The sequence below is a fragment of the Silurus aristotelis genome (assembly GCF_946808225.1).
Source record: "Silurus aristotelis genome assembly, chromosome: 23".
Lineage (NCBI taxonomy): Eukaryota > Metazoa > Chordata > Actinopteri > Siluriformes > Siluridae > Silurus > Silurus aristotelis.
In genome coordinates this window covers 11,489,872-11,503,174 of record NC_139596.1, presented here as the reverse complement: position 1 = coordinate 11,503,174, position 13,303 = coordinate 11,489,872, and the positions used below count along the sequence as shown (strand labels likewise).

General features: G+C 37.2%; 1 protein-coding gene across 3 annotated transcripts in view; it reads right to left on the bottom strand.

Annotated features, from left to right (window-relative positions):
- adgrv1 (adhesion G protein-coupled receptor V1) overlaps positions 1–13,303 on the bottom strand; it is a 133,078-nt gene that overhangs the window by 45,015 nt on the left and 74,760 nt on the right. For all 3 annotated transcript variants that reach the window (XM_083526543.1, XM_083526544.1, XM_083526545.1), the window contains 9 exons: positions 12,982–13,099; positions 12,710–12,881; positions 12,113–12,355; positions 11,231–11,638; positions 9,055–9,239; positions 7,851–8,100; positions 6,750–6,889; positions 6,268–6,428; positions 6,006–6,106 (listed from right to left, as the gene is read on the bottom strand). In XM_083526543.1, the coding sequence (XP_083382669.1) occupies positions 6,006–6,106; positions 6,268–6,428; positions 6,750–6,889; positions 7,851–8,100; positions 9,055–9,239; positions 11,231–11,638; positions 12,113–12,355; positions 12,710–12,881; positions 12,982–13,099 (1,778 nt within the window). The remainder of the gene's footprint in view (positions 1–6,005; positions 6,107–6,267; positions 6,429–6,749; positions 6,890–7,850; positions 8,101–9,054; positions 9,240–11,230; positions 11,639–12,112; positions 12,356–12,709; positions 12,882–12,981; positions 13,100–13,303) is intronic.

The following is a 13,303-nucleotide window of genomic DNA, read 5'->3' as shown; positions in this document are numbered from 1 at the left end:
GGGTGAGCTGGACCGCAGAGTGAAGGCAAAAGGGCCAACAAGTGCCAAGCATCTCTCTGGGAACTCCTTCAAGACTGTTGGAAGACCATTTCAGGTGACTACCTCTTGAAGCTCATCAAGAGAATGCCAAGAGTGTGCAAAGCAGTACTCAAAGCAAAAGGTGGCTACTTTGAAGAACCTAGAATATGACATTTTTCAGTTGTTTTACACTTTTTTGTTATGTATATAATTCCATATATAATTCCACATGTGTTAATTCATAGTTTTGATGCCTTCAGTGTGAATCTACAATTTTCATAGTCATGAAAATAAAGAAAACTCTTTGAATAAGAAGGTGTGTCCAAACTTTTGGTCTGTACTGTGTATATATATATATATATATATATATATATATATATATATATATATATATATATATATATATATATATATATATATATATATATATATATATATATATATACTTTATATATACTTTGTCCAACATTTAAATTACTTAATATTAAAGAAAGTGTAGCTATAAACATATTAACACTTTAATGTTTACCACATAATTCCATATACTTTTTATTTATTCAGATATTTCGTTTATTATATTACACACACATGCCATACAAGAAGTCTATCTGTTGAAACTTGGATTATGTGGCATCTGATTACATCTAATTTATATATTTGTTTAAACACAAATTAACAGAAGTTCAGCTTAACGTTTATCAGCTTATTAAAGTAATAAAGTCTTTGGTAATGTTTATATGTTAGTTTTTTTAATGCATTGATTGTACTGGTGTCTATTCCACCCTGTATAAAAGTGAAAAAACTATGTACAGCACATATTGGCTATACAGAATCATCATGTAAATATTTGCCTTTGTGCACTCGCAGATAGCTGCTATGTTTATAAAACTCTGGAAAACTCTATACAAATTTCTGTCATGTAGGAGTTAAGAAGTTTATGTTGTTAACATAACATAACCCTGGACCTCAAATAATCTCCAAGGTGCTGAGAAGCAACGTGTTTTTTAGTTTCAAAAAGAAGAAAGGCTTAAATTAATTTTTGAATAAACACACACACACGTGCGCGTGCGCACATGCGCACACGTACTGCACCTGTTTATGTTACTACATTTTACATGTTTATGTCACTGTGTGTTCGTGTAGCTCTATACCTTGCACTGTCACTGAGTGCAGCCTGCATACATTTGAAGCTAAAGGCCTTTTTATTGCCCAGGCCCTGCTAGCTAATTGCCCTAGTTAAATGTATTATTGCCGCTCATGTGAAGAGCCCTAGCCATGATGACACACAAAGCCAGGTGAGCTTCACTGGGTAAATTTCCACTCACTACAATCTTTAGTTGTGAGAGGAAGGACAGAAGGAAAAACAGGTGGCTTGACCCTTCCAGCTGATATAGTTTTTTTTTAGGTAACCCACTTTTGCCCCCTGTTTATCAGCTGTGTACCTAATGTAGATCAATGCTTGGCCAGCAGCCAAATTGCACAGCTATGATAATGTGTCCATGCTACTATCTGCCATAGCACGGATTTCAAAGAAATCATCGCAATCAGATAACAGTTGACAGAAAGCGATGCATGAATCGTGTAGGTTGAATCTAAGGTCAGGTGATAACAGGAACAGATAAATGTGAAAATGTGACAGAGCGCCAGTAGTGAGTAATCAAAAGCACGGATAAAGATAAGCTCTAAGCTAAGTGGCAGGGTTGATGTCGTTGCAGCATCAGATGATACAGCAGTCTGGAAACAATGTGCAGTACTTTCCAATTGCTCATTATTGCAGGAAAAACTCAGCAAGCACCGAACCGGCTACCCATAAAGAGTGGGAATGCTTAATACTTTGTGCTGCAGTTAGTTTTTTTCTCGGCTGCTAACATTCTCTTTCTAAAAGGTTCATCATTCAAAAGCAGAAAATAATTATAAAGTAAGGGAGAATTTAATCTTGCATGTAGCAGCAACCAGTGACTATCAGTTTTGATGGTGAAGAGCAAAATTAGTAATGAATAAAGTCAGGAGGCTATCACTAAAACTTATGCTCCAGGCATTAATCTTTAGTTTTAAAGTACCTCAATTATACAGAGTTGAGAGTTGAAAAACATCTTTTAGGCAATATCATTAACTATGTTTAAGGTAATATCATTAGCCAGCAGTTACTGGTTTCAACAAAATGTTCAGCAAAGAAAACGCAACCCAAAACAGAAAACCTCAAATCAAAACCAAAAGGCAGGCAACAAAAAAACCAATATTTCACATGCATTTTTGATGTGTAGACAGATGGGCTGCAGTTATCGATTATTTTAGTAATCCAGTATTCTACCGATTTTCTACCGATTAATCGAGTAAATATATAAGAAGCACTTTTTGTTCATAAAAGAGCAATGCTGAAAATACAAGAGAAAATAAGACGGGTCTCTTAAAATAAACAAGTAATTTCTTTCCATTTTAGAAAGATTTACTAAAATCTTTGCTGAAATTGCAGTCTGTGAAAACTAAACCCATTTAGTGCATTTAATTGCCATATTACATAAAAATGCAAATACAAATATATAAATCAACAAAAATTGCTAAAAATCTATCTCGAATTACTTCACAAAATAAAAAAAACGCACCGTATGGGCATATTTTCTTTCTGTTTTAGTTTGAAATGTTTTGGAAAGTTTCTGCTGTGTTCTTTTTAGCCTGAATCTTCTCCTCGTCGACACAGATAACAACAAAGGTTGTGCGCGTGCACAACCTTTGCGTGAAAAGTGCCGTACGCACGTTTTCAGCCCCATTTTGTGCATATTCCACATTTATAAAATGAAACCCCAGAAATGTCCAGAGTTTAGCGGGAGGTGCGTCAGTAATAATGGTCCGTGGGGAACACAGTGCTCCGTGTCTAGTTAAATTGACTAAACGAATTGCCGCGATGCTTTTTTTGTATTCGAATTACTTAAGGTAATCAAGTAACTGAATAGTTTCAGCCCTATTAGACATTATACACCCCATAATCTCTCTTTTTCTCTGCTAGTCTCGAGTATATAATTAATAAGAATAATTACAAATTCAGATATTTGTTATAAAACAAGGTCTTGGTGGACATTAAGTATGTTTTATGTAAAACAATTTGCCATTCCTTTCATTCATTGTCCTGTCCACCCCTACAACTCAAAAAAAGTGAGCAGAGAAAGTCCCCCAATGGATCTCTGTTTGCAATGGTTTTACTTCTCAATAATAAATCTATAGTTTCTAGAGGTAATGCATGTGGAGATGTATTCGGTGAAGTTAAGGAGATTAAACTCTCCATAAACCGATCATTAACCTTAAGCATTAAAAGGTTACTGTTGTTGCTATTCACTGTGTTAGTTTCTTACCTACACCTCTGTGAGGAATTGTAAAGTATTTAACTTAATAATAAACATTTTTGTTTTGTTTCCATCCTGAATTTTTTCTGTAGGAAAAATGCATTTATACATTTTCCTGCACATTTAACAAATACGATTTGGATCATGAACAGTCCCCGGCAACCCTTTGGTTCATGACCAGTTGCTTTTCTCTACACATCTTTCTCATTCTAACACTCTAGAATGGGCTATATAGCATTATGTAATCTAGTCTTTTTGGATTTTAGCTTTACTAGTCTCTATGTTTACAGTATACTGTGCTAATCTTCTTTGCACCATAACTTTTGACATCTGGAATTTTTCCTGCCTAAAAGTATTTCCCTCATCAGTGAAATACCAAAGTTTTTTTTTTTTTTTTCATATTTTTTCTGCTTTACTGGTGGCATGCTTTACTGGTGCTTTTACTTCTCTGGTCTCATGCTGAAAAGTTACAAATCTAGATTCAAATCTAAAAATCCAGTTAGCTTGGGCATACAAAAACCAATGATTCAATGACAGAGCTGGCCAAGAAAACAACTGAGCAGCCAAATGCCACATTATTGTTGATTTACAGATAAACCAATAAAATTCTGTACTATAAATAGCCAAATCTTTGCAGATAAGTACAAAGTGCAAATCCAAAATAAAAAAAGGAAATGGTAAACAGAATTTCACATTTAAATAATGTTTTTAAACATTTTTTGTCATTTTTCATAAATAATTAAAAATGTGCTTAGAAGTTTTTGTAACTTGTAAACATTTTTATACCCTCTAATAATGTCTTATAAAGCTTAATAATATGCTAATAAGTGCTTTCATGATAACTGTAACAGTGGCACTATTTTTACGAGATTCATAACTTTTAAATAATTATAAATGTATAAATATACATGTAATATGCATTAAAAATTATAAAAACCTAAAACTCATTATTAAATTCTTCAAGTGGCATGAGCCATTACAAGTTTATAAAATGTTTATGAGGAATAATTTTCAACTTACAAAGAAATATAGCCACAGTTATAATGATTTACAAATCTGCGCATCATATAAAGTGTAACCTTTTTTTCCTCGTTCCAACTACATTAAAAAAGCATTAAAACTGACAGGACAAACAGGAAAGACAGTTAAGTTTCAGCCTGTCACTGTAAGCCACTCGAAACAGGCCGGCATGGAATTTTCCATTCAAAGCAGTCGTGACAAGAGAGAAAAAGCAAAAACACTTAATGAATGACAGAATGCATACAGGTTTTTGGAGACCTGCTTAGGCCGTGAGCATCTTCATGTTATTCGGCTTCACAATACTAATTCAAGGCCAGTGGAAAATTCCCACTCTGGTGAAGGTCACCTGTTCACAAGCATCAGTCCACTAGCCACTTGCCCCTCCTCATTTTCCTCTGGTTTTATGGGGAAGGGAGACTGGAGATAGCTGGGTTGTCACCCTGGTAGCCCATACGGTCTTATTTAGATGTGTTCATCCAAGCTGTTATCATGTAATTCCAAGAAACATCTTTCTATGAACGGACATTAGAAGCGTGGAGAAAAGAGGCATGCAAGGATCACTTGGGCTGCATGGCTTTAAAAAATGTAGACTACATGGTTCTACACCACATTCTTATAGCTTTCTACATAACCTTATCTTATTGTACTTATTCTGCAATCAATTAACCTGCAGAACTAAAGAGAAAATTAGTCCACTGGGCTTGAATGCCATCTCATATTACAGCCATGTGAGGCACCAATATGTAGAATGTTAGAAACTAAGAATATATGCAGTTATTTGGCCCAATATAGAAAAAAGGAGCAAATGTTTGGTCAAAAAAAAACAAAAAAAACCCTATACCTATGGCTCCTCACTCTTTATAAGGCAGAAACAAGGTAACTCATCAAAATCTAATTTACAGATAAGGAACAGTGTTTTTTCCCCTCCAAATTCTGCTGTCCTCGTATGGACAAAAGTTTGTGGACACGTGTATGCTCTTTATAAACACCCCATTCCATATTTATTCCCTATTTGCTGTTATTCATCCCTTTTCAATCATCTCAAAAGCATTTAATTGGGATAAGGTCAGAGCTCAATATCAGGCCACTCAATATCTTGAACTCCAACCCATATAAACCACATCTTAATGAAGATTACTTTGTACACAAAGGCATTATTATGCAGGAACAGGTTTGGATCTCAGTTTAAGTGAAGGGAGAATTTAATGCAACCGCATTCAAAGACATCATTGTGCAACACAAGAACCACATATGACTAGAAAAGACAGCTGTTCCAAGACAATATATAATACATCTACTAAATACAGTGCTGAAAATTAACCTTCTGTTTGTGTTAAAAAGATGCCCTAAAAGAGTAAAGTTCTGCAATTTTGACCAGAAGTGGATTTTTTAAATATCGGCATCAGCAAATTTCTAATGAGACGCCACCACCCACAACGGTATAGATGAGTTCATTTACGACCATGAGACTTGCAGCTGGGCAAAAGCAGGAAGATACAGTCTAAGTTATGTTTTTTATCTGCAAAAATAGACCCTTTTACAGACAGAAGAAAGAGCCTGTCACAAAAGTGCAGACTTTACTGAAGGGACTTTTTAAAAAGAGTTTGTTGATTTAAAAACTTGCCCTACCTGTGTCCCTAAGCAGGCCACCATCATCTGTGTGAGCAGTTTGGCAGCAAACATGGGGAATCTGGAGCACAGCACATGAGATATGATGGCCAAGGCAAAGCCTGTAAACACAACCCAGGAAGACACAACATATTTCAAACAGAGCACATTTGCAATTGTTATAATGCAAAAAGAGGCCAATGAAACAATTTATTGAGAAGAAGGCAAGTCTTAGCCCCCCAGGCCTGTTTTAATGAGATTAAAGAAAGAACTGGGCTTGAACCTGAAATGCAGATGAAGCCTGCAGTGTAAAAAGCCTCATTGTATAAAGACAGAGAGTCGATCTCAGCTGACGCTGTGTAGATAGACAGATGTGAACAGGCACACTCCACGAAGTCCCCGCTGTCGTCTCTCACTCGACAAAACTGACCATCAGACAGCCAGCTGAACAGCAGAAACCAATCAAAATAAATGGCAAGTAGATTTAAGCTGAATATGCACAATTTGATTTTATGTGGAACAAATGTCCTCACAAGGATATAAATGCATTTAGCTGCTACCCACATACAACAAAATTGCAGGAATACAAAAACTATAATTATCTAAAATAATAAAGAAATAATGCCATTCAATTATTTTGGTTACTGCGATTAAAGATAGATTTAGGTGTGGCAGAGCATTAATTTACTGCATTAATATTTATGTCAATTGACAGTTCTCACAATGACAGTATAACAAATTTGTGTGTGTGTTTAAGTAAACAACCTCTCAGCTGCCTGGTTCCACAGAAGGCACAGAGATTGCCGGGGTTTCACCCAGGGGTTTGGTGTGTGAATGCGGTACACAACTTCTTTGCCGTCTCCTAAGGGTCTGGAACCCCGGCCCTGTAAACTAACAGAGAATACCTTCACACACACACACACACACACACACACACACACACACACACACACACACACACACACACACACACACACAAATAAACACAAAGCAGAAAGAAAAACATTCATAAATAACAATAACAAACTGGATAAGTTTATTTCTATGACAGAACACTGGGAATACACAAACATCGTTTTCCGGGAACATGCAGTGTTGACAAACTGGAATTCTCCTGTAATTTATAACATGTGGAAACTACATCTGCAGCATGTAGAGTGAAGAGAAGTGCTGTAACTCGATAAACGTGTAAAAGACTGACTTAACAATACTGCCATCATCTGGACAGTTGCTAAAGCAAGTCAAATGGATTTTTTAATGTTTCATTGGTCAAGTTTCTTATATGAAATATTATCTGTGTGTGTGTGTGTGTGTGTGTGTGTGTGTGTGTGTGTGTGTGTGTGTGTGTATAAGTAATAAATACTAACTTAATAACTTAATATACAGTATATATTAAGTTTCCATCCAAGTGACTTTGTTTATTAAGAACGAGATATAATTTTGTTCTAGTTTGAACACTGTGTTTGTTATTTTTTGGCATTGAGTATATTAGGTGTGTATGCTATTATAATATAAAGCTAAAGATTGCAACTCTTTACTTTAACACACTAATACCTACAACTTATTTGTTTATTTGTTAGTCCCATATAAAGAAACCCCCACCCCTGAAAAATGAACAGAATGATGAAACCTTCCTTACATACACATAAAATAGGACTTTCTACAGGAAGCATACATAAGAGGTCAAAAATCATTGTATTATTGATCAACATCTATCTGAACTAAACAGTCAGTTGTAGGAGGAAATGTAAAATGTTTAAAACTCTCATCCAAATTTCGAATTCATGGCGAATATCTAGTCTCTGGAACTGAATTCGCACAATTTGCCTGCTAATTTAAAAATAAAACACATTTGCCTCCGTTTACCTTGTCGTTGAGAGCGCTGGCTTTTGTGTTAGTAAGGAACCAGTGCTCAGTGTGGTACTCAATGAAGTGTATCTTCTGGCAGGCCAAGGGAGACATGCCACCCGCAGGCAGCACTGGTACTTCCAGCAGGGCATCGGGCAGGGTTAAGGTGTCGCCGTTTGTCCCTGTAAAAGTGTGTGCGTTGATGTCTGTGGGATACCAGTGGTATGCTGTGATAGTAAAGTAAGGACAAGTATCCAGGATCTTTCCTCTGTAGGAATAGAATAGAAGTTTTAAACTTTTGAGAGCTGATTTTAAAGGTGCAAAAAAAAAATTGTATAAGGTGGTGTGAGTGTGTGATGAAGAAACTTGATTAAATCTGACCCCTTGTTTTTACATCATATACTATTATAGTTTTGTTTGTTCTGTTTAGTGCCATTTTAACACATATTTCATGGTGTACAATAAGGGAAATAATAGTATAATATAATCCATATATACATACATGCAAGTAGTATATTACAAATATGATGATACACACACACACACACACACACACACACACACACACACACACACACACACACACACACACACACACACACACACACACACACACGAGTGATGAAATGTGGTCTCCCACAGTTGGAACAATTTTCATCACATTTAGTCTCCCCCTGATCCTTTATATAAAACAATTATTACTTAGCAATGAAAAATTTTGCAACATATAAGTTTTGAGAAACTTTAATGGAAATCTCAGTATTACACACTGAAAGACACTTTATATTAAAAGATTCCATTATATTAATCTTGTCAAATGGAGTCAGATCATTCCATTTAAAAACTAAATCTTTGCTTAATAAAATGAATACAAATACATTTAACCTTCACCTGAACCTATTCCCTCTGTGGTTTTACTATTGATGGGGAAAACATAGTTTGCATAACACAGTGGAGATTTTTGCCCTGCAGATGCTTGGCTCAATTTCAGTAATGACCATAAATCATTAAGGGGTTACCAAGTACGTGGATGGTTTAACATATTTCCACGAATTCTATTTATTATTAGTAATAAATAAAAGTAATGTACAGTATACTTCAACGAACAGAACCTACAAAACAATACAGGTGGATCCATGGAAAATGAACAGAAATATAAGGTTGAAATGTATTTTAACTATTTGTTTTATCAGAGAGGCAATAGCAGATGTGAAACACTTACCTCTGGCCATCAGTGCTGCATGGTGTGTCAGCAACAAGTGAGAAGGCAAAACGCTCAGCTACTGTGGCCAAAAAACTCAGACCTCGTGTGTCTGCGCGGCTTGGTTTGGCAAGAGAGCAAAGGAGGTCACGGGTCAAAGCACGGCTGCTGTCTTTCGAAGGTGTCTGCTCGGCTTCACTCAAGATCTAGAATTATCAGTAGATATCATGTTCATCCAGGGGACTTAATTCCTATATTGAGAACATTGTATATATATGTACTGTATGTACACTGCTCTACAAACAATATCTCACAAAATTGAGTGCACCTCTCACATTTAAGCAACCATTTCATTATACGTTCTCAAGGGACAATACTATAGAAATGAAAAGTGGATATATTTTAGAATTGTCAATGTGCAGCTTGTATGCAGTGCAGCTTTACTGTCCTCTGAAGAAAAAAAAACTCGACATACAGCCATTATTGTCTAAACAACTGCCAACAAAAGTTAGTAAACGCTAGTGAACATGTCTAAACAGTTTCCAAAACGTCAATATTTTGTGTGAGCACCATTGTTATGTAGCACTGCCTCCTGGGAATGGAATTCACCAGAGCTGCACAGGTTGTTGATAGGATCCTCTTTCACTCCTCCATAATGACATCACGGAGCTGCTGGATGTTACACATATGGCGCTTCTCAACCTTTTGCTTGAAGATGCCTCACAGGTGCTCAATAGGGTTTAGGTCTGGAGACATACTTGACCAACTCTCCAGAACCAGCAGCACTTATGCAGCCCCAGACCATGATGCTACCACCACCATGCTTAACTGTAGGCAAGACACAATTTCCTTGATACTCGTCACCAGGACTTTGCCGCACATGCTGGACACAATCTGAGCCAGTTTATTTTAGTCTCATTAGACCGCATAGTTACAGTAATTCATGCTCTTGGACAGGTTGTCTTCAGCAAACTGTTTGCAGGCTTTGTGTGAGCTAACTTCAGAAGATGCTTCCTTCTGGGGACGATGCCCATGCAGACCGACTTGTTGCAGTGTGCGGCGTATGGTCTGGGCACTGACAAGCGGACCTTTCACTTTTGCAACCTCTAAAACCATGCTGGCAGCACTCATGCGTCTGTTTTTTTAAGTCAGCTTCTGCACCTGACACACAGCACGAGGACTCAACTTCTTTGATCTACCTTACGAGCCCTGTTCTGAGTGGAACCTGACCTGGAAAACCTCTGTATGACCCTGGCCACTGTACTATAACTCAGTTTTAGGGTGTTACTGATCTTCTTATAGCCTCTGCTATCTTTGTGGAGCACAACAATTCTACTTTTCAAATCCTCAGAGAGTTCTTTGCCATGAGGTGCCATGTTGAACATCCAGTGGTCAGTATGAGAAAATTGTACTTAAAGAACCACATTTTAACTGCTCTAATACAAGATTTGTAAGGTCCTGTCAAGCAGATAACAGCGGTTATCACTTAGAGTGTACTCACTTTTATTGCCAGATATTTTGCAAAGGACAGTAAATATGTACTGCTATACAAGCTGCACATGAACCACTCTATAATACATCCAAGTTTAAATTCTATAGTATTGTCCATTGAGAAAATATAGTAAAGTGGTTGGTGAAATGAGTACCTGCTTTTGTGGGAAACTGTATGACTCCAACTCTAATAATCTACAGATAACCATTAATTCCATAACCTATGTAAAGTTTATGGCCAAGACCTCAGCTTATTGCACCTGGCCCTGGACAATACACTGGGGATTTCAGGAAGTGATTTATTTCTTTAAAAGAGATTTAGAACCTTGTGGATAAACAAGCCAATCTTCCACCAGTAAAACTTTATCAATGTGAGGATGTACAGACAGAATGAATGTGTGACAGTGATGTAGCACCTGAGTCCTCGACTTGGAGTCAATTTTATGAATACAGAAATCTTGACCTGGGTTTATAAAACTCCTACTGTGAACAGTTTAAGTGAAATAAATATTGCTAATGTACATTTTTGTTTCTTCTTATTGGTGGCAACATTCTCTGTTACTGACCCAAAAGCATTTAAAACTCAAGATGTACGAGACTTGACTAACAACTTGGGGAATTCAGGTCCAAGTAATTTGAATATGAGACTGGATTAAAAAAAACTTCCATAACCCATGTGACTACAAACCCACATACTCATCCTCACCTTCCCTGCTGCATCCAGCACAGCGGTCATCTGTTCATGTGTCAAGTCTATGCTGACTTTATTAATAATCCCCTGCAGTACACGGTTAATCAGCGTTTCATCCAGAGGTTGATGGAGCTGTTCCAGCAATGCCCACACTGCCTGGGTTTCAGAGTCTGAAACCAGAGTCACATTTGCCATCCCATACACCGGGTGGACTCGGGCACCTCCAGTGACATTGGAAAGAATTACACGAAAGCGCTTGGGAGTGGGGTTTGACGAGCCGATGTTGGGTGTGAGGGTGATGTCCAGACCAGCACTGTTTTGGCCAATGTCAAATGTCAGCTCACCGCTTGCCATGATGAAATCTACATCAGCCACGGCAGGCCAGATCAGATTGGGACCAACGGACTCAGCCTTCGACAGCTCCTGTGGAGAAAATAACAGAATGAAGTATGCAAAATGTGTTTTTCAGAATAACCAAAAAGCTTACGAAGAAACATAATTTTTTTGGTATTTCTTCAGTGTAAATGTATTAAACTAAATAATACAAAAATTGTGTTTTTAAAAATTTCTGGCAAAATACTTGTAATGTCTTTTACAGGAATAGTATTCTTTTATGAAAAAAAAAATTAAACACATCAACAGAGAATTTTTAGACATTGAAAAGCAGGTGGGCTGAGAAGCTGTTTATCATACAGACAGCAAAATGTCTGACAAAGAACAGGCAAATTGGAGCCTTCCTTTGATTAATTGATTAAAACTGTGTTTGTCTGTCTAATAACCTATGAGCAGCAATGTAGGTTATTACTCCCTTTAATCAACAAAAAGAATTATGAGTATAATATCTCAATGACCATGTGTTTATGTGTGAGTATGTGCACTAAATGTGAATCTGCATACCTGCAACTTGTATTTTACAGATATAGCTGAGGCCACACTGCCCTCCCTATAAACCTGCAGAGTGACACTGTTTGCTCGGAGCATGGCCACAGGTAGCCGGGAGCCCACAGCAAAATACACCAGCCCCCTTGGGTCATCACTTTCCAGCATGGTAATGTTAGCAATGCGGGCACTCTGATTAATAGCAGCACCATCTCCTACTTCATAGATCTCCACCAGGAACCACGCCTGGAACTCCGGCTCCTGCAAACAACAACACGAGTTTGCTTATACCATTGCTTATATTAATTTGATTTGTCAATGTTATATCCTCCCAATTTGATCCTCTAAAACATGTGTGGGTTTAAAAAAAGTGCATTTAACATGATTGATTTAATTATTAATCTTTTGAATTATTTGGTAGACCTACTGTGAATTTAAAGTATAGCACTAGACAAGACATCAGTAGAGTTCAGGTCTCCCAAAAACAAACACTAATAATCTGACAATTGTCTAGACATAGTTACAACCCTACTATGACAGTGTAAAACTCTAGCATTTTTTCTAAAAGGCTTTACTAGCATTAGTTTCTCAGAAATCCTTCTTCCACCATTGTACCTGATCTGGTCGGATCTCCAGATGAAGTAGACAGAGGACCTGTCCTCTCCTGCACAGCACCTTGCCTGAGGTCTGCTGCAGCTCTTGTGTCAGATTAACCCCCTGACTGAGCAATGCTGGAGCTGTAAGATTGAACGTGGCCCGCCAAGACACGAAAACATCCTCAAATGCTCTGCCAAACACACAACCCCAGGGTTAACTGTGAACCCTGACCAATTAACACTAGGTATCCTTTTACAAAATGCAACACAGACTAAGTGGAAGATGTTTACCTGTTTTCTTGCCTCTGGATGAAAAGTATGGTTGTCCTGTTGTCCGAGTCTTCGTCCAGAACCTGGCCTGTCTGAGAACTCAGAGTAAAGCCCACAATGCCGTTATGAAGATCACTCCCTGAGAGAAATGTGTAATAGAATGCAGTCATTATACAATACTAATAAAACTTTCGCTTAGACTAGTACAGCTATTAGGAGCAGTTATCCATGTTATGACCTGAAGGTGAAGCTAGAACTCTTGGCCTAAAAATGTAAACGTAATTTCTTCATTTTTTTTTTATTTTAATTATTATTATTTTTGGTATGTATGTGGCTATTATCA